The sequence below is a fragment of the Notolabrus celidotus genome, chromosome 22 (assembly GCF_009762535.1).
Source record: "Notolabrus celidotus isolate fNotCel1 chromosome 22, fNotCel1.pri, whole genome shotgun sequence".
Taxonomy (NCBI): domain Eukaryota; kingdom Metazoa; phylum Chordata; class Actinopteri; order Labriformes; family Labridae; genus Notolabrus; species Notolabrus celidotus.
Genome location: NC_048293.1, coordinates 28,404,118 through 28,426,959, shown reverse-complemented (window position 1 = coordinate 28,426,959; position 22,842 = coordinate 28,404,118). Strand labels below are relative to the sequence as shown.

Below are 22,842 nucleotides of genomic sequence, written 5' to 3'. Positions count from 1 at the left end.
GACTTTGATCTCAGGATTCTAGAATCAAAGTAAACATTCTGACTTTGATCTCAAGATTCTAGAATCAAAGTAAACATTCTGACTTTGATCTCAGGATTCTAGAATCAAAGTAAACATTCTGACTTTGATCTCAAGATTCTAGAATCAAAGTGAACATTCTGACTTTGATTCTAGAATCCTGAGATCAAAGTCAGAATGTTTACTTTGATTTTAGAATCCTGAGATCAAAGTAAACATTCTGACTTTGATCTCAGGATTCTAGAATCAAAGTAAACACTGACTTTGATCTCAGGATTCTAGAATCAAAGTAAACATTCTGACTTTGATCTCAGGATTCTAGAATCAAAGTAAACATTCTGACTTTGATCTCAGGATTCTAGAATCAAAGTAAACATTCTGACTTTGATCTCAGGATTCTAGAATCAAAGTGAACATTCTGACTTTGATCTCAGGATTCTAGAATCAAAGTAAACACTCTCACTTTGATCTCAGGATTCTAGAATCAAAGTGAACATTCTGACTTTGATCTCAGGATTCTAGAATCAAAGTAAACATTCTGACTTTGATCTCAGGATTCTAGAATCAAAGTAAACATTCTGACTTTGATCTCAGGATTCTAGAATCAAAGTAAACATTCTGACTTTGATTCTAGAATCCTGAGATCAAAGTCAGAATGTTTACTTTGATTTTAGAATCCTGAGATCAAAGTAAACATTCTAACTTAGGATTCTAGAATCAAAGTAAACACTGACTTTGATCTCAGGATTCTAGAATCAAAGTAAACATTCTGACTTTGATCTCAGGATTCTAGAATCAAAGTAAACATTCTGACTTTGATCTCAGGATTCTAGAATCAAAGTGAACATTCTGACTTTGATCTCAGGATTCTAGAATCAAAGTAAACACTCTCACTTTGATCTCAGGATTCTAGAATCAAAGTGAACATTCTGACTTAGGATTCTAGAATCAAAGTATACACTCTGACTTTGATCTCAGGATTCTAGAATCAAAGTGAACATTCTGACTTTGCTCTCAGGATTCTAGAATCAAAGTGAACATTCTGACTTTGATCTCAGGAATCTGAGATAAAGGTCAGAAAGTTTACTTTGATCTCAAAGGTCAGAATTCTGTCCCTTTATCAACATTCTAAGACAAAAAAAATTAAATTCTGACTTTGATTCTAGAATTCTGAGATAAAGAAACAATGTTTTCTAGAATCAAAATCAGAATTCTAAATCTTTTTTCTCTGAAGTTTGAGATAAAAGTCAGCAGGTTCACTTTCATCACAGAAATCTGAGAAAAAAAAGGTCAAAATTCTGACTTTTATTTCAACTTTATAAGAAAAAAAATTGAATTTGGACTTTGATTCTAGAATCCTCTTATCCTCTTGGATTACAGTAACTGAAACAAAATATTCTTCCCATAGTGAAAGTTCACAGACCAAACTGTCGTCTTGGTTCCTTCAGTAATACGAACATCAGGAGGACCGAGGAGGAGACACGGGTTCAAATTTAGGAAAGACATTTCAGTAACCCCCCCCTGACCCCCCCGACCCCCCCCCCTAACCCTCACCCCGACCCTTCTACAGTGGAATAAAGAAAATACAGGAATGTAAAAAGATTGTGCGAACATGTTTTCAGTCATTCTTAATTCACAAACAGAAAACAGAGACAGGAAGTTCAGAGAACTATCATCCCCTCATGGTTTCTGTAAACTGGCGATATTAAATGATCCACTTCTCTGGAGGAGGGAGAGACCATCACTGCTTCAAGTTTTGTAGAAATTTCCTGAAACCAAAGCAGACAAACCGTCACATGTTGATCTTCAGATGTCATGAAAGTCACAGTCACTGTTACACAGGCTTCACTCTCAGCACGGGGATTTCTCCTCCTGGTTTCTTTCTGCACGACACGATCATGTGTGTCACTTCTAACAAAACTTACCCCAGCACGTTTGTCAGATTAGGGTCTAAGTAGATGTTGTTGTGGGAGAATCCCAGATTAGCTTTGTAGGAGATCATTTCAACTGGAACAGCTGAGTTCTGCTCTTCCTTCGCCTGCAGGGAGATCTGGTACAGCTGAACACAGAACATGCAGAGTTATTCAAAGCTGTGAGGAAACGACCCGAACGATCAAAGACTCATGCACGCAGACCGTCTGTACCTTCAGACCCATGTGATAGGGAACTATGTTGTCATCCTCTGCATGCAGAACGAGGAGTGGACTCGTCACCGTCTTCAAACTGCAGATTTTAGAGGTCAAATTAACGATCAGAGTTCATGAGCTGAATATTAGAGTTATTAAAGATGCAGATAGTGAGCTCACTTTTCATCGTTTGCAAACACGATGTTGTTCTTCTCCAAAATGCTCCAAATCAAGCTCTCAAATCCTGGAAGGAACATGTACATCTGACAGAAACACACACCTTTAGGATCAAACTGCAAACTTTGAAGGGCTGTGTCCTGAAAAATGAGACCTTAGCCTCACCTGAGCGAGAGGATGGATGCGCACGACTTCTCCAATTCTGGTGTACGGAGCTTCAAGGATTACAGCATCCACAGAGGACCCTGATTTAAGAGGAGAATACAGGAAGAAGTGATCAATCAACATACCTGTTAAAGGACGACGCCCCCTTTTTATTCTGTCAGATTAAACACAGAGAGGATTATTTTGAAAATAGAAAAATCCATTACAAGAATCTCTGTGAGAATCATAATTATGAGATAAAGTCAAAATAATGAGATAAAAATATCGTAATTTTGACTTTTAATCTCATGCATACTGCATATATAAAATACAATGAATAAAATAAATACGTAAAATAATTAAAATATAAATGTATTTAAAAAATAATACATAAAATAATAACATAATTAAAATATAAATGAATAAAATAAATAATACTTTAAATAATTAAATAATTAAAATATAAATTAATGTAATAAATAATACATACAATAATAATAATAATAATAATAATAAGATAGATAAACAAATTAATAAAAACATGTGAGGAAACATTTGAATAGAAAACAATTAGTTGAAAAATGATTTAAAATAACAAATTAAATGAAGAAAAATAAATAAATAAATTAGAAATAAAAAACAATAATATAAAAAAAGACAGGATTGTTTTTCTTCTTTTTATTTATCAACCCTGCAGAAATGAGCTTCTGTCCTGAGAGGAGCTCTCACAGGAGCTTTCACAGATCTTAACCCACCTTGTTCTTGGACTTTCACCGCAGTATTCGTCGCCACCCTGAAAGAAAACAAACATAAATCATCTTAACTCATCTCTTCCTGTCTGTTTCCTGTATCAGAGCTGTGGATAGTCGTGTTACCGGTCAGAAAGTGTGAAAACAAACTCACCCAGATCCAAGGGAGTGTCCCCACAGACAGACCAGTCCCCCTCCGCTCTGTTTCTTTGCCCACTCGTACAGGTAGAGGGCGTCACGGGTCAGTCCGGCTTCACTGGGCTCACCGGTGGAGTCTCCAAAACCTCAGAAAGAAGGATTTTAATAGTCGTTTAAATTTCTGAAAAGTCGACTGAGTCATTTTAAAACCTCATAGAACAATAACAAAAATCCAAACACACTATTTTAGGATATTAGAGGGATATTCCTGCATAAATGTGCCGTCTCTCATCAAAACAAATCATTATTTGCATGCAACAAGTGAAATTGGGCGGTAGGTCTCTGTCCTGGGAGCTCCCTGCCCTTCCAGGTGCCTAAGTGGAAGGGCAAAGCCTGAAGTAGGGGGAGCACATGTTTAAATTATAACTATGCAGGATTATCTTACACAGAATTAGATCAATTAAAGAAGTCTTCAGAGAGCGCAGGACTTCAGATTAAAGAGCATCTGGAGCATCTTACCTCTGTAGTCTAAAGACAGGACGTGAAACCCTGCAGCACTTAAAATCTGAAACACACAGAATCAAAAATTCAAGTGTTGCTCAAAGTGAAAAATCAAAGTGAGGATGCTTCAGAGACGCCGTACCTTCACCAGCTCCACCCTGTGATGTATGGCCCTGCAGAAACAACATGAGAGCATGAATACAAACAAACAAGAGGCTCATTTAGTCTGACCCCCCAACCCCTCTGAGCATTCAGCCTGCGAGACCCACTAGACTCCATTAGGACCAACTCAAGGGCCTCTATCCTGCTGCTCTCATCCCACCTGGTTCCTAAGTTGCCATGGAGATAGATAATAACAGGACTGCCGTCTCCCAGTGTCTCCCAGCACCGCTCCGGGCTTCTCCCCGCGGCCTTCTCCCATTGGCTGACGGGGAGCGTGTGCCTGAGGGAGACAAAGACAGAGAGCGAGGGAGGTAAGTGGCACAAACAAACCCGCCCCGTGTTTGAGGAGAAGGTTACTTATTCATTACGACACAGGAACCCAACAGATGACCTACCACACCCCCACAGAGACCCCCTCCTCCGTGTCCAGGTAGAAGTTACACGTGTGGTTCAGGGTGTCTTCAGGTCGGCCCAGATCCACGAAGAATGGGAACCTCACTGCAGACAACGAGAGCACTCAAGGTAAGAGGGGGCGGTTTAGTTCAGTGGAGGAGACTCAAACTCTGGAAACAGGTTCATGGTTCATATTGTTAATGTGTTCAATTCAACTGGAGCTGATTGATTGGTATCACATCACAGTGAAACATAATGTAACAAAGCTGAATCCTGCAGATTGTAGAAACATTATAAAACATTGTTCTGCTCCATGGCACAGCTTATCATGTTCTGTCACTTTGTTACTTGATTGTATTTCATGAAATCATATTTTTGAGTTAGGAACTTGTGCTCAAAGAATCATATTGTATTTCAGTCTGTGCAGACTTTTAAAATAATGTAACAAAACCTAAACTAACGTAATGTAACGTTCAATAGTTTGGTGCTCCAGGATGAGACATGATAGTTCACATGGGGTGACGTAACAGTGTGGCGTAGTAGGCATGGCATTACATGGTGTAACATAACGTGGTGTAGCGTGGTGTGACATGGTGTAAATTAACATAATGCGGCGTACCAGGCATGACACGACATGACATATGCCATGGCCTACTAAGTGTGGAGTTGGGTGGCGTTGCGTGGCGTTGCGTGGCGTTGCGTGGCGTTGCGTGGCGTTGCGTGGCGTTGTGTGGCGTTGTGGGGGGTGGCATAGCATTGCGTGTCGTTGTGTAGCGTTGCGTGGCGTAGCGTGGCGTAGCGTGGCGTGGCGTAGCGTTGCGGGGCATGGCGTTGCGTAGCGTGCCGTTGCGTAGCATTGCGTTGCGTGGCGTTGCGTAGCGTTGCGTAGCGTTGCGTAGCGTTGCGTAGCGTTGCGTAGCGTTGCGTAGCGTGGCGTGGCATTGCGGGCCGTGGCTTTGCGTGGCTTTGTGGGGTGTGGCATAGCATAGCGTTGCATGGCATTGTGTTGCTTTGCATGGCGTAGCGTTGCGTAGCATTGCGTAGCGTTGCGTGGCGTTGCGTGGCGTAGCGTTGCGTGGCGTAGCGTTGCGTGGCGTAGCGTTGCGTAGCGTTGCGTGGCGTAGCGTTGCGTAGCTTGGTGTTGTGTTGCGTGGCGTGGCTTTGCATGGGGTTGCGTTCGGTGGCGTAGCGTTGCGTGGCGTGGCGTGGATAAGCGTTGCGTAGCGTTGCGTAGCGTAGCGTTGCGTAGTGTTGCGTAGCATGTTGTTGTGAAATGGTGTTTCTTAATGGAGTGTACCAGGCGTGGCATGATTTGACATGACATCATGTGACGTGACTTAACGTAATGTAACATAGCAGGCGTGACATGGCACATGTGATGTAGCACTGTGTTGTTGGGCGGCGTGGTGCACCAGGCGTGGCTTCACTTCTTTTAGTTTTTAGTTTTTACTTTATGTAAAAGTGACCTCCAGCAGAGTAATCTGATTGGACAGTCCTTAAGCTCAACATCAGCTGGACTGTGTGTGTATCCTGTGTATTCAGCTATAATTAATAAACATGACAGAGGACCGTGTTTGTCTTTATTCCTTAAAGACTTCAGAATCACGGAGCTCCTCTTATTTCTGCAGCTGTATGAACACTCACTCAGTCGACTACGTTAGTGTGCAGAGGAATGTTTAGGTCGTTTGGCGCCCGCCCAGTTTCTGTTAAGTTGTTGAACTAGTCGAGTTGGTGGAGAAAACATGACAGCATGTTGATTTTATACCTGTGGTTTGTATATCTGCTGTATCAAAGAAACATCAGACTCCAGGTTGTGATGCTGTCGGCTGTAAATATCTATTAAGAATCATAAATAATAAATCAGTGCACTTAATGTCGTCTTCTTTCGTCCCTGCATGCTTTGTTTTTGTTACAGACACTCTGCTTGTATTGTTATGTTGTATTTTATTATGATAACAGCAGCACAGGAGACAGGACGTTATTGTAGGTTTCTGGGTCACATCTGCATAAATGGATTCATCATGAAGACAATAACAATGACATCATTTGTGTGGTGACGGTATCTTACTCACACATGTGAGAGTATATGACATGTCCCAGAATCCAGGGGAACACGTAGAGGATGACGGGCACTGAAGCGTAGGCAGTGATCAGATATATCACCGCGCTCTTCATCCTCACTCAGGTCAGATTCTTCTTCTTCTTCTGTTTAAATAAAACCTGCAGAAAAAAAAAACAGATTATCAGAGTCAGATCAGAGTTCAGTTTGACTCCTGCTGTGAAATATGGAGAATAAAGAGGTCAACATGCAACTGAGACTAATCCAGTCCTCTGCTGCTACTGGTTTACATGGAGTGCATGATGTTATTCATACATGTCATAAAGGAGATCCTGTGTGAGGAAGGGAGGCAGCTGATAAGAGGATGGCATGTTCAGGGACCACAAAACATGGATCATGTCTGTGCTGCATTAATGCACACTGTTAGTAAAAGAGGTGAAAAACTGCACCTGACAACCTTAGCTTTAAAAGGGGAATACATGCACAACTGGCAACCCTGATGTTTGCACCACACAGCTGTAAGTGGAGCAGAGGTGAAGGAAATATTCAGTCACTTAATATCTGCTTTATTATGAAAGGTGAGACTTCAGCTCAGATGCATTGGAGAGGAAGCATCCTTTCATGATGTTATAACAGTCTATAACACACACACAGCTGTAAGTGGAGCCTATAATGATGTTATAACAGTCTATAACGCTCACACAGCTGTAAGTGGAGCCTTTAATGGTGTTATAACAGTCTATAACACTCACACAACTGTAAGTGGAGCCTTTCATGATATTATAACAGTCTATAACGCTCACACAGCTGTAAGTGGAGCCTATAATGATGTTATAACAGTCTATAACACTCACACACCTGTAAGTGGAGCCTTTAATGGTGTTATAACAGTCTATAACACTCACACAGCTGTAAGTTGAGCCTTTCATGATATTATAACAGTCTATAACGCTCACACAGCTGTAAGTGGAGCCTATAATGATGTTATAACAGTCTATAACACTCACACAGCTGTAAGTGGAGCCTTTAATGGTGTTATAACAGTCTATAACACTCACACAACTGTAAGTGGAGCCTTTAATGATATTATAACAGTCTATAACACTCACACAGCTGTAAGTGGAGCCTTTAATGGTGTTATAACAGTCTATAACACACACACAGCTGTAATAAGACACCACATCTCTCACTTCCTTGTTAAACTGGATCATAAACACAGAGACCTTACCTCAGAGGATCACAGAGGACCTGGTTTCAGCTGGAATAAGACTTCCTGGTTCCTGTCTCCTGCATTGGTCCTCGTCCTGTCAGAGAGGGGGTCTGTGCACCTGTCTGGTCTCTGGACCAATAGCTGCTGTTAGCTCATTCGTCCTTAGCTGCAGACCGGGGCACAGACCGGAACCATAGACCGGAACACGGCAGAGGGAGGCTCAGGTGTGGGCGGGGCTGAGGAGCGGGGGTGGAGGTGAAACAGCACCACCTGCTGGAGGCTGAGAGAGGTGCAGCTATCTGAACTCCAGACAAAATGAGACTTTAACCTTTATATTTATTTTAAATACACTCTTTTATACATTATAAACAATATGATATTAATGCACAGACATATATAGACTTTTATACTTTGTATTTTCTGTTTATTTAAACTCATCATGTAATATTATTAATATCACAATGCCATATTTATTGATTTCAAAATCACTGTCATGCATATTTTCATCAAATCCATAGATTTCAAATGTTAAACTGCACTGAATTTATAAGACAGAGGATGCAAATGTAGTAAACATTAAAAATATATAAAGTATATTCATTATTTTGTATTTAAGGTGAATGAGAACAGGTGATGTTTGTCTTTGATAATGTTCAAACGTTTAATACAGGAAGTAAATGTGTTTTTCTAACATAAGAGAAAATATATTTACATTATTTAATCACAGCACCTGTAAATTATTATGTTTCTTTGTATTGTTTTGGATTCATCCCTGCTGATGTTACCTCTATATTGACATATTTTGTTATACATGTTGTGTTGTTTCTTCTGGTATGGACATATGTGCCTGGAATAAAGTAAATAAGTGAATTATTTAGACAGTAATGTGCGGTAATATAGCTAGTATGTAGTCCTACATTGCAATTCATAGAAGAAGCAGAAGTGCATATGCTTTTAATATTAAAGCAAAGAGAGAGTGTATAAAAAATAAATCTGTAGATTTATATATTTCTTTATCTGAGCAGTTTTCTGGCTGTTATTATACGGTTATATTTTTGACTATTATAAATATTAGTCAGGATTAGGGCCATGAAAAAAACATAATGTGGAAGGCGGTCAAGCAAAATAACATAATTTAAGGTGTTTTTTTATTTATTTTTTATTCTGAGATTTATGTAGAAATTCTGAAATAAATGTCAGAATCCTAAAATTTAAGTCAGAATATGAAATGTATAATGTATAAAAAATACAAATAAAATCAGAATTCTGAGATTATTGACATAATTCTGAGACCAAAATTAGAATTATGAGAGAAAAAAAATCAGAATTCTGACTTTTATCTCAAAATAAATCAAAAATATTACACCTATAATTATTATATTTAATAATAGTTATCATAATTATTATTTTTTTGCTCTCCTGCCCTCCAAAGTTGTTTTTTGTCAGTGTCCCTGATTTTTTTTTCCATAGAAAAAATAAAAATCCTCTAACTTTTAGAGTAAAAATAACTCAACAATCCCGATACTGACATGAACAGTTTTATATCCACTAAGTAGGCCGGTATTGAATGAATCCCCCAGTCCTGGTCCTGATCTGGACCACAGGGGGCCGGACTGTGTCCTGTCACCGCCCCTTCCTCTATCGGCCCCTTTTCAAAAATCCTCAACAAGACCCAGAAGAGGAGAGGAGACACAACCGAGGACACAAAGGCAGAGCAGGACCCTAAACCTCTGAGACTACAACCTGTGCTGCTGCAGTCTGAACCTGGAACACAAACACCTTTATTACCCTGCAGAGAGACCAGAGTCCACCAGGACCAGGACCAGGACCAGGAGGGTCAGTCTGAGAGGGAAAAACGACCAACCCGCGGGAGACATGATCAGGAGTGAAAGTTTATTTTAACCCTCTTTAACCTCCAAGTCTCAGCTGGACCAGGACACAGTTTGATCCGGATCAGAGACTTTGGTGAGTCTAAAGTTTATAATCTGGGATTCTTCGTCAGAATGAAACTGATTCTGGATGATGTTCCTTCGCGTTCAAGAGGTGTCGAAATAATCGGAAAAATGAGCTTCACACTTAAAAAATAACTCAAATTGGAACAAATGCTAAAGTCAATTATATTTAAGTGTCTCCTTTCTGATATATAAGACTTAATATTTAATACTACTCATAAACAATTCGGACCAACGTGAAGCTCGGCTAAATATACATGAATACGTTTTTCCATTTCTCTTTTTCTTTTTTTTGCTCTATCTGAATATAAAACTGATCGGATGTTTTCAACCACAAAACCACCTGAGCTATATTCATTTATGTGTCATTCATATTGTTTCCAAAACACGGTTAAAAGGTTTCAAACTACTTTTCAGAGAGGAATTGTGAAATATCCGAGCCGCACCTGAAGGCAGCATTAGCCCAGTTAGCTTACCCATCACTTTCCAGTGAAAATCCTGTTTAAACTCTCCTTCCTGAATATCTGTACTATCACACAGGGGGTTAAGGTTTAAAATAGCCCCATAACTGACCTTAAAGTTATATTCAGACACAGACTGAGTGGATGTAACTTTGTTAGGAGTTATAAAGTCACATTTTAACGAAGAGTGAAGCTACTAAGACATTAAAATGAGAGATGCACAATCTTTCTTCACATTTTTGACTCCCTTTGTCATGTTGAAAGAGCTAACAGCTGACTTAAAAACTAAATAAATTCTTCATTTTTTGATGAGTAGTTTGGGATTTTATGAATATTTTTTTACACTGTGTATCACCCGGGAAAAATCGAATACTTTATTAAATTTGATCAAATTTGGCGAGAGGTTAAATTCCATTTGCAGCAGTTTGGGGATATAAAGCATGCCATGCATTGATTATGTGACCTAGATCCTATCAGTTACTTTGCTGAAAGGTTTCAAAAAAGTGTATGAGTCATAAAAATCTGCATGAGCAAAATGAACCTTTGTATTACAGATGTTACCTGTGGTTAGGAGTTTGTAGCATGCAAATAATGTTGCAAAAGATAAGTCAAGGAAAATAATTATTGACAAATTTGGGCAAAATACTAAGTGTCATACTTTTATTATGATTATGTTTTAGTTTTGGAGGGAGTGCATGATGGGAACACAGTTAAAAACAACCCTAAAACATGCTTGGACATCCAAACTATGCACCTAAAAATGTATTTACATGCACTTCAGACATTAGTAAATTGTTTACTTCTTATTTCTTATGTGCAAACCTCCTCATATGTGATTCTGCTTAAATATAAGATGGGATATTGCATTGTCTGTATCACTGCTCACCTCCATGGACAGCAGTTTGTTCTATAATCTCCAAATCACAGACACCCTGCAGGTTTTCACCGGGCTGATGTTGAGGAAAAAAGTTTCCAAATTTGACTGAGTTACTTTGTCCAGATTGAATTCTGCTTGTGAACACTGGACTGACGTGGAGGATTAACCTCCTTCTTGTGACCTGGACTTTGGTGATTCTTTGGCCGCAGCAGCAGCAGCTGTCAAACCTGGGCCACCGTGATCCCCGGCGTCGAGCAGGAGGGCTGTGGGGATAATTGGCTCAGAGGCTGCTCCCTGGATGCAAGCTGTGTCAGCATGAGCAGCACAGAGCTCTCTGATTTTTATTCTAAGTTTCTCCATCTTTACTGAAACAGCAGCTTCAGAGCAGCTTCCATTGAGCCGAGCAATTATTTCCTGGCGTTTCATAAGCGGCTCAGATGTGCAGATGCAGAATACTGATTTGGTTTTTGTCCCCATTGTTGTGGGGTGAATGGGTACCCCGAGTCTGTGGGGTTGTGGGGGGGACACCTGGCTGGGCTGCTTGATGATCTCTGGAGGAGCAGCTGGAAAAGCAGGGGTCAGGAGGAGGGCTCTTTGTGCAGACGTTTCCACTCAAACAGAGAAGTTTCATCTCATTGGATGGACTGATATGCTTTTTATCCTGAACCTTGATCTCAGAGCTCGAAACAAAGAAGGATCCTCGTGTCTGAGCGGAATAAGAAACCTTTTTATTCCATTGTGTTGCAAACTTTAGCTGCACGCTCCAAGAGCAAGAACAGGCAGAATTCAGCATGAAATGTTCACAAAGCAAGAACACAAAGATGCTCAGAGGATGGCAGGAACAGTGGTTTTAGTTTAGAGAGTATCAGAACATCAACTCAATCTGACAGATATCAGTGTGCCGATATCAGCCTGTGAGAGAAAAGGCATCTGTATCAACATGCATCCTCTCTATTTATCCAAAGCATTCATTTGTGCACTTTATTAATGATGTCATCACTATTTTTGCAGCAGAACCATATTTGTGCATAATTATCGTCTTTATATCTGCACTCTGAATCTTCCCCCGCTACCCTCACTCTCAGTCTCTAAATGCTTCTAGTTCTCAGACTCTCTCACATGACTCCATGTCTTGTTTGCAGCTGCTACTAGCTTCAATTTCCATCATGCATTAATCTCCTGATATCGTTCCAAACGATCAGATTTGTTCTTTATTCGGTGAAGTGTCAGGAGACGTGGGCAAAAAGGAAATTGCAATTTCAGAGAGACAAATAACTTTGTTCGTCCAAATACTAAGTGACCTGAAGTGTCTTCATCAGTCTTTAAAAAGAAGACAAACATGAATGGACTAGAATGACATTAAAAATTTGGAAGAAAGTAAAGGCTTCGTTTGGATTACCCAAAGTAATTTCAGCATTAACAGATATTGGATACATAAAGGACTTTGTACCCTCCCGTATAGATACAGGCTTTAGAAAATGGTCGGAATATGGGCTCACTAATCTATACCAACTCCATAAAGATGGCAGCCTTAAGTCATTCGAACAGTTGAGAGGGGAATTCATTATTCCAAACACAGACTTTTTCAGATATTTACAGCTGAGGAACTTTTTAACAAAACATGCAGAATGGGAGAGAGTTATGAAACCATCCACAATAGAAATATTCTTGATAAATCTGCTATTAGGAAGCGGGGAAAGGAAATTAATACGTCATTTTTACCAAATATTTGTAGACATGAATTTCAATAACACATTACATATAAGGGAGCGGTGGGAAACCGAGATGAATATTGATATTTCACAGGACTTATGGGAGGAAATATGCTCAGAGGCACATCTAGTCACCAACTCAAACGTATGGAGGGAATTTAAGTGGAAGGTAATATCAAGATTCTTTAGGACTCCAGAAATAGTTGCCAAGATGGGCTCATCTCACTCAAATCAGTGCTGGAGAAACTGTGGTGCACACTTGGGCAACCACACACACGTATTCTGGACATGCCCCAGAATAAAAACATTTTGGGATGGTGTTTTCGGGAAGCTAAAAGAAGTGTTCAAACAAGATTTCCCAAAGGATCCGAGAGTTGCATTACTGGGTGTAACACCACGGGGAATTGAAGGAAGAGCCAAAAAATACCTCCTACAAATACTGCTGACAGCAGCAGTCAAATGTATCACGATTAAGTGGTTAAAACCGGAGCCCCCGTCACTCAGTTTATGGATTGAAAAGGTTTCTGAAATCCATCTGATGGAAAAGATAACATACTCAGTGAGGCTACAGAGGGATGTGTTTGTCGGAAGGTGGAGCCCTGCCTTGAATGTGTTGGTGGAGTGATGTGCTCTTTTTAGCTTCTTTTATTTATTCACTTATTTTTATTTATATTTCTATTTTTTCCTTCATTCCTTTTTCTATTATCTCTCTACATATGTTTTATTTACTCTTATTTATTAATTCATTCATTTAAAGGTATGTCTTTTGTGTTTTGTTTATTTTCTATTATATCTTATGTAACCATATAGCAACAGATACAGTAAAGATGTATAAATGAATGTTTAACTTGCCTAAACCAAAATAAAAACTAAGTTAAAAAAAAAAAAAAAGAAGACAAACAGCAAAAATTCAAGTTAATGAAACTAGAACTATGGGTTTGACTGATATCAGGCTCTCCTGGCAGATACAGATAATAGATGGATGATATTTGGAACCGATATGCATGTATGGTAAAAATTGAAAATGTGGGGGCGCTGGTGGCCTAGCGGTCTGGGTGCCCCATGTGCAGAGGCTGCGGTCCTTGTTGCAGAGGTCGCTGGTTCGATTCCCAGCCGGTCGACCATTTCCTGCATGTCCTCCCCCCACTCTCTGCTCCACACGTTTCCTATCTCTCTTCAGCTGTCCTATCAAATAAAGGCAAAAAGACCAAAAAATAACTTTAAAAATAAAAAAAATTGAAAATGTGGACCTGTTTTTAAAAAAAAAACAGGCTAATTATTTGAGATTAAATGCAAAACAGTGATAAAGGTGTTTATGAACCCGTCGTTCAAGTGCTCAGATATTTCCCTGAAGTAAAAGAAGCATTAAGTGAGATTAAGAGGGGCGTGAAGACTGACCTAGACCAGCAGAGTCAAAGTAGCGCCCCTGTCTCTTAGATTTCTAGTTTCAGATATCGGTACAATAAAATGCCGATACAGATAATCGGCAAAATGCTGAATATCGGCCCCCAAATAATCAGCCGACCAATAAGAACTCGAGTTTTTGACAACTCTGCAACAGGAAGTCAAGTCAAAAGTTCTGCAGGGTAAAAATGTTGAACCCTTGATGTGAGATTGTTTGTTTTTGGGGATTTAGTGGCTCCATCATCCTCTCTTAGTTTAAATAATCCAGCATTTCCCAAACTGTTTAACCTTCATGTTTCTCAGATCCCAAAAACAGGAAGAACCAGGGTCCAGGTCTTTGTTGCAGCCCCTCTTGTTGTGCATGAGATAACATTCATGTGAAGTATTTGTGAGTCAGATTGAAGCTGCTTCTGCATTTCTATTTCCAGTCATGTTAACTAACGTTTCCCCGTGTTAAGCCTCCGGTGGCCGACCTGCTCACTCACAGGTTATGTCATGTGGCGTTCAGAAAAAGGTCCCGGCTGTGTGTCTGAGGGTTCTCATTGTTTTTTAATCTGAGCGGTGACAGCTTTGTTCATGCCTCTGTAACCGATGCTGCCAACCCGTTAATATCGGCTCACGGCTTTGTTGTGACCTTCCCAATTAGTCCCTGGCTGCTCTCTTCTCCTGGTGCGGTGCCACGTTGCCATGCTGTCCTTGGTCTTCCTCTGAGAACTGAATCAGGATTTTGAAGAAGTCTAAAAACTTCAAACATGCTCGTGTTTGTTTTCCAGCTTTCACTCAAACTTCCTTTAAAGTCTGATGTTGAACACGATGGACTTCCATGAGTTTAAACTTCATTAATCTGTGAGTACAAAGTGAGATTTCCCTTTCTCTCAGATTAAATTACACAGTCCACGAAGCGTCCCCGCTAAAGCCATTAAAAAGTGAGTCATAGGCGGTCTCAGACTTCACCACATCTATCAATTTACCTGATGGTGTAATCTTTCTAATTGGATTAACCAAAGCCTCCACCACAAATGTCACAGGAGCAGTGTGCTGCCGCTCCGTCACCCTGTTCAGATGGATGTTTCTAGCGTTGTGTTTGTGAGTATCTCTTAAAGCGGATCATTTCAGCTCGGACCCCCTTTTTTTGGATTCGGGGTCCGAATGAGAAACAGGAAGTTCAGAAAGTTTTGGGATTTCTGCGGTAGATTGTTTCAGCCGGGAGCCGCGAGACCAACCGCTTTCCCTGCGACGTAATCCCATCAGGGAAGCGGTGTCCTGGTCTGAAAACCTGCCCTGAAGGGGGGCTGTGTGGTGTGGGCCTCAGAGTGTTACTGTAGGAGTCTGTCGTCTGCATAGAAAGGGTCTCTGCAGAGATGGACCACTTTGTGAAGGTAAGGTCTTTCTTTGACCGTCCATAAACTCTTTAAAGTTAATTTTTTGGGCTTTTATTTGATAGGACAGCTGAAGAGAGACAGGAAATGTGGGGAGTAGAGAGAAGGGGAGGACCATGCAGGAAATGGTTGCAGCTGGGAGTCGAACCGGCAACCTCTGCGACGAGGACTATAGGGGTGCTTAGACCGCTAGGCCACCAGCGCCCCCTTATTAAACTCTTTAAAGCCGTCAGACTCGATCCACAGCAGATTTTTCCTTGTTCACAGCAGGAGTTGTTGGTTCCTGCTGCTCCCACCTGTATCTGTGTTTGTTATGAGTGTGAATCCGTCAATAATGAACAATTCAACCCAATTTAAACAAATTCCTGATTCACAATCAGTTCCCAAGAAGTGCTGCTTTCAGGGTTTCCTGCAGCCGGCCGTGACTTTAGAAGAGCGCGGCGACAAATTATGACATTAAAGCAAATTAAAACATGTTTAAGATTATGCAACTTCATATATTCTAAGGGGATTATCTTCAGCTGTTGCAGTGATGTAGATTACACAGGTGCAAACTCACTGCTACATAAGCTGTAAAAGGGGGGACGGGGAACAATGCCAGCAGCAGGGTTGTGTGCACGAATTTCTCTTTTAGGATCAAAAAGAAGTCTTTAAAAATCTAGGTTTGAGTCTCTAATCGATTCAGATTGTGTGTGAAAGTGTGTGTTTTTGTGTGTTTGTGTTTGTGTTTGTGCAAGCCCTGATAACATGCTAACCAATGAAGGTAGAGGTAGACCAGCAACTCCAGTTTTCAGCGTCCTACTTGTCAGAGCAGAAGAGTTTCTAATCTGCTTTATTTATCTGGAGAGTTTTTGTTTACAATGTTTTGGATATTTTTACTTTAATCAATTAATTTATTGTTTTTTCATTTAATGTAATTCTAGGATTAGCTTTGATGCATTAGATTAGGGGTGTCCCAATCCGATAGTGATATTGGATATCGGTCCGACATCAGCAAAAAATCCAGTATCAGATTTTATCGGCCTGCATCTAAAATCTCTGATATAAGCAGTCCGGTCCAGACTCTGCTCCAGCACTCCTATCCAGCAGCGCTCAGATCCAGCATGAAGAGTTAATAATACATGGGACCTTTTCTAACATTCCATACTACAGAATAAGTAATAAAAGGATGTAGGATTCGTGCTGATATCGTATCGGATCAATATCGGTATCGGCTAAAACTCAAGGCGGCAATATCGGTATCTGAAGTGAAAAAGTTGTATCAGGACACCCCTACCTTAGGTGTTATTGATATATTTTGTTCCTCACTTTTATAGGTTGATAGTTTTGCACCAGGTGACAGATGAGCAGGTAAGATGGGAGGTCGGACACAGGGGAAGATTTCAAAGCACAAAGACGTTCCCTTTTTGTTTTGTTGTACAATAAATCACCAAAACACTGAATACTTTGCTGGAGATTGGCAATCTTTGGACACCGTGTAAGATCCACTCTCCCCGTGCCCCGTGGCCAGGATTTGACTTAAGTATTTTAAAGTTGGCCAAGTCAAACATCCACCACCGTGGACAATAAACCGGGAGGATGAGGTTCTGTAGAGGGCCGCATAGTTGGAGTCAAACCACTGCAGCGTACATGAGGTGCAACTTTTGACCACTATGCAAAGCTGGCGCCTCACATTTTTGTTGTAATGTGTTGTGTAACGTCCGATCTACTATTTTAAACACTTCCGTCACATCTCAAACAAACTATTCAACCAGTCCACCAACGGTAGACCAGCAGCTCCCGGTGAAATCAGCGTGTATGTGAGGGGGATCTGGTTTATATTTCTGCAGGGATCCTCCGTGTTTCCAGAAACAATCTGAGCCTCTCCGTCGCCAAAACAATTACCTTTAGTGGACTTACTCTGATCCGATACATTTACCTCCAGGGATTACGATGCAGCCTTTGTCCTGAAGCAATCTGCCGGATCAGTCCCAAAAGTTTTCATACAGATTATCTTTGTGGACTCTGAAACCTGCAGAAAAGATTGGATATAAAAAGTGTTGAAGGATTGTTTCTGGATATTTAAGTTGTGTGTGTCTCTGAGATAAACCCAGCATGTGTCTGTGCTCGTCTTTCAGGGCAGGCTGCTGTCCTGTGGGATGGATGACGCCCAAGAGCGCCTGAAGGACGTCTTTAACAGCTTCGACGCCAGCGGCTCGGGCTCGCTGTGCCCAGAGGAACTCTCTGACCTGTGTCTGTCCCTGCACCTGGACCATGCCGCTCTGTTTCAGACTCTGCTGCAGGACCAGGACCGCCTCACTGCCCGGGTAAGCTTTCACTGTGAAGAGTCCTGAGATGAGCCACTCCAGCTCCTCAGGTCTTTGTGTTTCAGAGGACAAAACGATCCCAGGTGTCTGTCTCCAGGACGACAGAGCAGACTAATCACCACTCAAGGATGCATTTCTTTGAGTGCCTCATGTGTGAGGTAGAAGGACGCGGTGTAATCTCAGAAATGAATCCTCTGCATCTCCTGAATGTCGTCTTTATCTCCTGAGATATTCTCCAAACTCTCTGCACACTTGTTGTGTTTGTGTGGAAGCGTGTGGACAGACGGACGCTCATTGTCTTGCATGTGGGCGGGGAAATGTTAACAGAGCTGATTGCCGACTCATGGCATGCAACAAAAAGGCAGAAAAGCCCCCCCCCCTTTAGGAAAAGCCGGCAGCCGCCAGCCTCCACACACAAAGAAAATCAGCATATTCAGACTGAGCAGCTGTTGATTCTTGAAGTGTGACCTCCCTGCACCTCCACCCAGACATCCAGCCTCCACCCGGCCTCCACCCGGCACACAGGGAATACAACCAGACTGAGGAATCTGATGAGCTCTGTGTTTACTTTGCTTCACAAACTGAGCATCATCAAGATTCTGTCACAAACTGAGCATCATCAAGATTCTGTAAAATACTGAGCATCATCCAGATTCTGTCACATACTGAGCATCATCCTGATTCTGTCACATACTGAGCATCATCCAGATTCTGTCACATACTGAGCATCATCCTGATTCTGTCACATACTGAGCATCATCCTGATTCTGTCACATACTGAGCATCATCCTGATTCTGTCACATACTGAGCATCATCCTGATTCTGTAACATCCTCCTTCACTGTCTCTTGTTTTCGTCCTTGTGTTGCAGGTCGACTTCGATCAGTTCAAGAACGCGCTGATTCAGGTTTTTTCGTCAAACGCCGATCCTCCACCAGAAGAGGCGGAGTCCTCGTCAAAGCCGGGTAGAGTCCAGAGTCCTTTTGTTGCATCACACCAGACCCCAATCTCACGTCATTTGAGAATCAATGTGTAGGACTGACCTCCATCAGCGTCTACAGGTGGATGTTGGGAGTCTTGCACGTTAAACAGACCTCCAAATAAGAGATTGTTTGGTCAGCTGAGAGAGGATGGTGTGTCAGTAAGAAGCCATCAAAGACTGTCAGCCATCTGTAAACTAAAAGGACTCTGTCGCCCCCCGTCTCCTCCTGCTGCTATATCAAAGCATGACTCAATCCATCCTCCTGTACTCCTCCACCTGCTTCTTCAACATGCTATCTGTTAAAAACAAAGCCAAACTCACACCATCACCACCACAGCCTCTAGAATAATCAGTCTCCCCACACCAAACCTCACAGACTTAAACAACAGGGCCATCAGAAGCATCGCAACCTCAATAGAACAGGACATCACACATCCACTAAACACCCACCTCATCCCACTCCCCTCAGGACGCAGGTACAGAGCTCTGAGGTGCAGAAGGGCTCGCCTCGGCAAGAGCCTGATCCCTGCTGTTATAGCGAGCCTGAACAAAAGGCCTCTCTGAATTATACAACCTTGTCTGTGTGTTGATGTCTTGGTGGACAGGTTGTTGAGCCTACAGTGTGTGTTCTTGTGTTTGTCTGTGGAAATGCAGGAAGGTGCTGTGGAAAAGAATTTCCCCAAGTGGACAATAAAGTCTAAAGATCAGTGCAGCTCGAGTTGCTTGCAGGCTGTGCTTCCTTTACTTCGTGCACATGAGTACGGCGTGGTCGATGATGCTAACCGGGCAGTGCTAACTTTCTAGTACAACTGTTAGCTGGAATCAAGTGACAGGCAAAGGTTTTCACACTTTACCAGATAACCAGACGTCCTCCTTTCCTTCTTGAAGCGAGCTCCTTTTAGTTCCTGTTTGGATTTAAAAACAATAAACGTGTGGTTTCGTAAAGTTCAGGGTAGCCGCACACATGCTATCAAAATTTCGCTCCATTTCAAGATGGAAGAACCTCCTCTTGTACAATCTTCACATCATATTTCACAGGGTGATCTCGATGCTGATTTGCAAGCACGGCACGAATCATTCCCTGAAGGTTTTCCCACTTTCTGGATGAAGTGAAGGAAGCTCATGAAGCTATTTGAACGCGTAGCAAGTCTGGTTGTTCGTGCAATTCATGTCATTTGTGTTGCCCGACAAGAACTTGCGTCCACTTGCATCTTATCTTTGACTCTTCATGTAATTCACTCATGTACTTATATTATTTTTAGAAGTGCAGAAGTGTCAGAGTGTTAAAGTGATATCACACATTCACCCCACGCCTGTTCACTTAAGGAGCTGCTGTAATTGCATGAAGCTCTACAGCTCAGGGTTTGCAGACATAGGTGTTGCCTTGCATTAGAGTTGTATTCATGTCTGCACACACATTGATGGTGAGACTCCAGCTGATCTAAAACAAGCTCTTTGTACCCGCTCGCTCAGGAGTTCCTCTTTTAGACGCTCGCTGTGTTTACAGGAAGTTAAGTCGGCATGGAGCTCCGTCATGAGCCTGATCTGTATTCAGCGTGAGTCTTACTTTAACTTTGAACTCAGTCACTTTAACAAGTCGACCCGAGAGCAGAGGAAGAGGTGACATGTGAAGACGGAGTGCGTGAGCCGCCCCCCTGCTGACTCAGCTGTAAATCTACATACAGAGGCAGCGAGCCAGGAGCACAGGCTGTAAGCCAATTAGCCCGCAGCTGAACTGTGCAGCGTCATGTTTGCACACCTCGCATGGTTGTTCCTTTTATTTTGGATGCAGACACACAGAGGGACAGGGTTCCCACGCATCCTGGAAAACCTGGAAAACAGTTGACCAGTTTTCCAGTCCTGGAAAATGGAAGAAAAAGGAAAACGTCCTGGAAAATGATTCCAACATGACTGTGTGCGACCTTACAAGGTTAAAAAAACACATCCCCATTCAACATTTGTGGCCATTTTTGTCATTCAGATCTATTTAGGTCAATCTATGCTCTGATCCTCTGATTATTATTATTCCTTTATTTCAGTGAGTCAGCTTCCTGAGTCCTTTGCAGCTCTTTTGTTTTTTATTTAGCTCATTTTATATTTTTTGAGAAAAGAGAAAGCTGAGATGAGAGTTGCCCATCCTTGTTACTTGGTTGCACTAATAAAGTGAAGTGCTGTACATCTGTGGTTGCATTATTCTATAATTAATTTGCCATCATTTTTAATCATGTAAGAGATGATTTCATGGATAGCCATAGACTGCACGTCTTTCAGTGTAGACTTCCACTGAGAGGAACATATTAGACTATTTAGGAACTAAATTAGGAACTCAATTTAGACTGTCATACCAGCTTGATCATCACTGAAAATGTCCTGGAAAATGATCTCTGGAAAAGAGTGGGAACCCTGCAGGGAGTGAACTCTTCTTCTTTAAAATGCACATCGTCTGTTAGTGCGGTTTGCAGTTCAAACCCTCCTGACCTTTACTTTGTGACCATGTGACTCTAAAATATCTTGTCACCACTTTTAGAGAAGTTCTGCATTTTGGGGAAGCAGCATCAGAGTGATGCTGTAACCATCAATGTTGTCTCCTGCATGTGATCATGACTCTGCCTGCCTCACGTCCTTGTCTCCTTGTGTCCTCAGATTCTCCTGTGATCCAACCAAAGTTCGTGAAAGGCAGTAAGCGCTATGGCCGCCGCACCACGCCAGAGATCATCGAGCCTTTTCCGGGCTCGTCTGAAGCGAGGAGCGCACACGGGGTCGAGGAGGAGGAGGAGGAGGACCCCGAGGACGGCGATGACTCCGTCGTCCCGAGGAAGCGTGAGGTAAACGTCTAAGAATGGGTTTGCTCAGAAACATCCGGATGCTCCGACGCCGTCCTTATCTCCTCCTGTCCTCGCTCTAACTCTGTTTTCTCAGAGCAGCGGCGAGGTGATATTCTTAGATAATCAGCTTGGCATTCATGACAGGTCCTGAAATGTGAAAGAGACACTCCACACAAGGCTCCCTGTTTGTTGCGTAACACGGCATCACTGTCTGTAAATAACACAAGCTGCCTGTAACAGAGACCAGGTGTTCGTGTGGCGTCAGGTCGATGCTTCATGATGTGAGGACAGCAGCGGCGGATCAAACCTCCTCCTCCTGTGTCATACAGCTTTAAATTCAATCTTTGCCTCACACCAGAAATGATGTGTTTGAGCCTCTAACTGAAGTTAATTTTCCAACAAACGTTCCTTTAATCTGAAATCTTCTGCATGCTCAGCTTTGGGGAATTTCAAGGACAGCTCTCGGAGTTCCTGGAGATCCTTTCTTCCACAGATCAGTAAGCCGTGTTGTTTATTGGAGGATTAAAGAACCTATTTGTGGACTGATTTGATTATTGTAGTGTATGGACTCTATCCAGTGAGATTAACATTCACCAGTTCAGTGCCGACGGAAGAAGCTGCAGGTTCTCCTTCTGTAACTTCAGGTTTTGGACTCGGTGCGTCCGAACGACTTCATTTCACGTCTATCAACTTAAATTGTCAAGTGATTCTAAATTGAGCATGGCGTTCGTTCAGGCAGATTACAAAGCTGATTACATCGACACATACAATCAGCAAGTAGCTAAATGTGCCTTCTATTTAAACTGCTCTGCCTGCCATCTCTTCCTGCTCCCCCTGCAAACCTCTTCACAACCCTCTTCCACCCAAGCTCCTCTTTTCTGCTGTGTCTGATTGTACCAGTGTCATATGTAATTTCACTGAAGCTCTCTCTGTTCTGTACCGCTGATATCTTTGCTGCTGCTCTCCCTGCCTTGGCTTTTCATGTATGCACATGAAAGAAGAGGTGAAATAATATTAGGTTTAAATCAGGACCACTTTCATCAAAATAATCAAGTATTTACATGCTTCAGGTTATGTGGTAGGCTCTGTTCTGGGAGCTCCCTGCCCTTCCATGTGCCCACGTGGAATGCAATACCCTGAGGCGGGGAGAACACACCTCCACAAAGAGGAGGGAGGTGTGTTCTCTCCGCCTCAGGCTTTGCCCTTTCACATACCTAGGTGGCAAGGTGTGCTCTCCATGTCAAGCTTTCCCCTTCAGTGTGCCTAC

General features: G+C 41.9%; 2 protein-coding genes across 3 annotated transcripts in view; one reads left to right on the top strand and one right to left on the bottom strand.

Moving 5' to 3' along the window:
* Nucleotides 1-1,633: 1,633 nt before the first annotated feature.
* On the bottom strand, nt 1,634-7,886 carry LOC117806257 (lysophosphatidylserine lipase ABHD12-like). The gene is made up of 13 exons (XM_034675082.1): nt 7,696-7,886; nt 6,481-6,628; nt 4,411-4,513; nt 4,176-4,295; nt 3,996-4,026; nt 3,872-3,917; nt 3,369-3,498; nt 3,221-3,258; nt 2,487-2,566; nt 2,325-2,407; nt 2,163-2,241; nt 1,944-2,077; nt 1,634-1,787 (listed from the first exon to the last, which is right to left on the bottom strand). The coding sequence occupies exons 2-13, from the start codon at nt 6,581-6,583 to the stop codon at nt 1,760-1,762; spliced, it is 975 nt and encodes a 324-aa protein (XP_034530973.1). The 5' UTR covers nt 6,584-6,628; nt 7,696-7,886; the 3' UTR covers nt 1,634-1,759.
* A 1,440-nt stretch (nt 7,887-9,326) lies between these two features.
* nin (ninein (GSK3B interacting protein)) overlaps nt 9,327-22,842 on the top strand; it is a 34,040-nt gene continuing 20,524 nt past the window's right edge. The window contains exons 1-4 of one of the 2 annotated variants that reach the window (XM_034675174.1): nt 9,327-9,642; nt 17,580-17,768; nt 18,640-18,733; nt 21,394-21,575. In XM_034675174.1, the coding sequence (XP_034531065.1) occupies nt 17,601-17,768; nt 18,640-18,733; nt 21,394-21,575 (444 nt within the window). In that variant the 5' untranslated portion in view covers nt 9,327-9,642; nt 17,580-17,600. The remainder of the gene's footprint in view (nt 9,643-17,579; nt 17,769-18,639; nt 18,734-21,393; nt 21,576-22,842) is intronic. The other variant, XM_034675173.1, reaches the window with a different exon arrangement.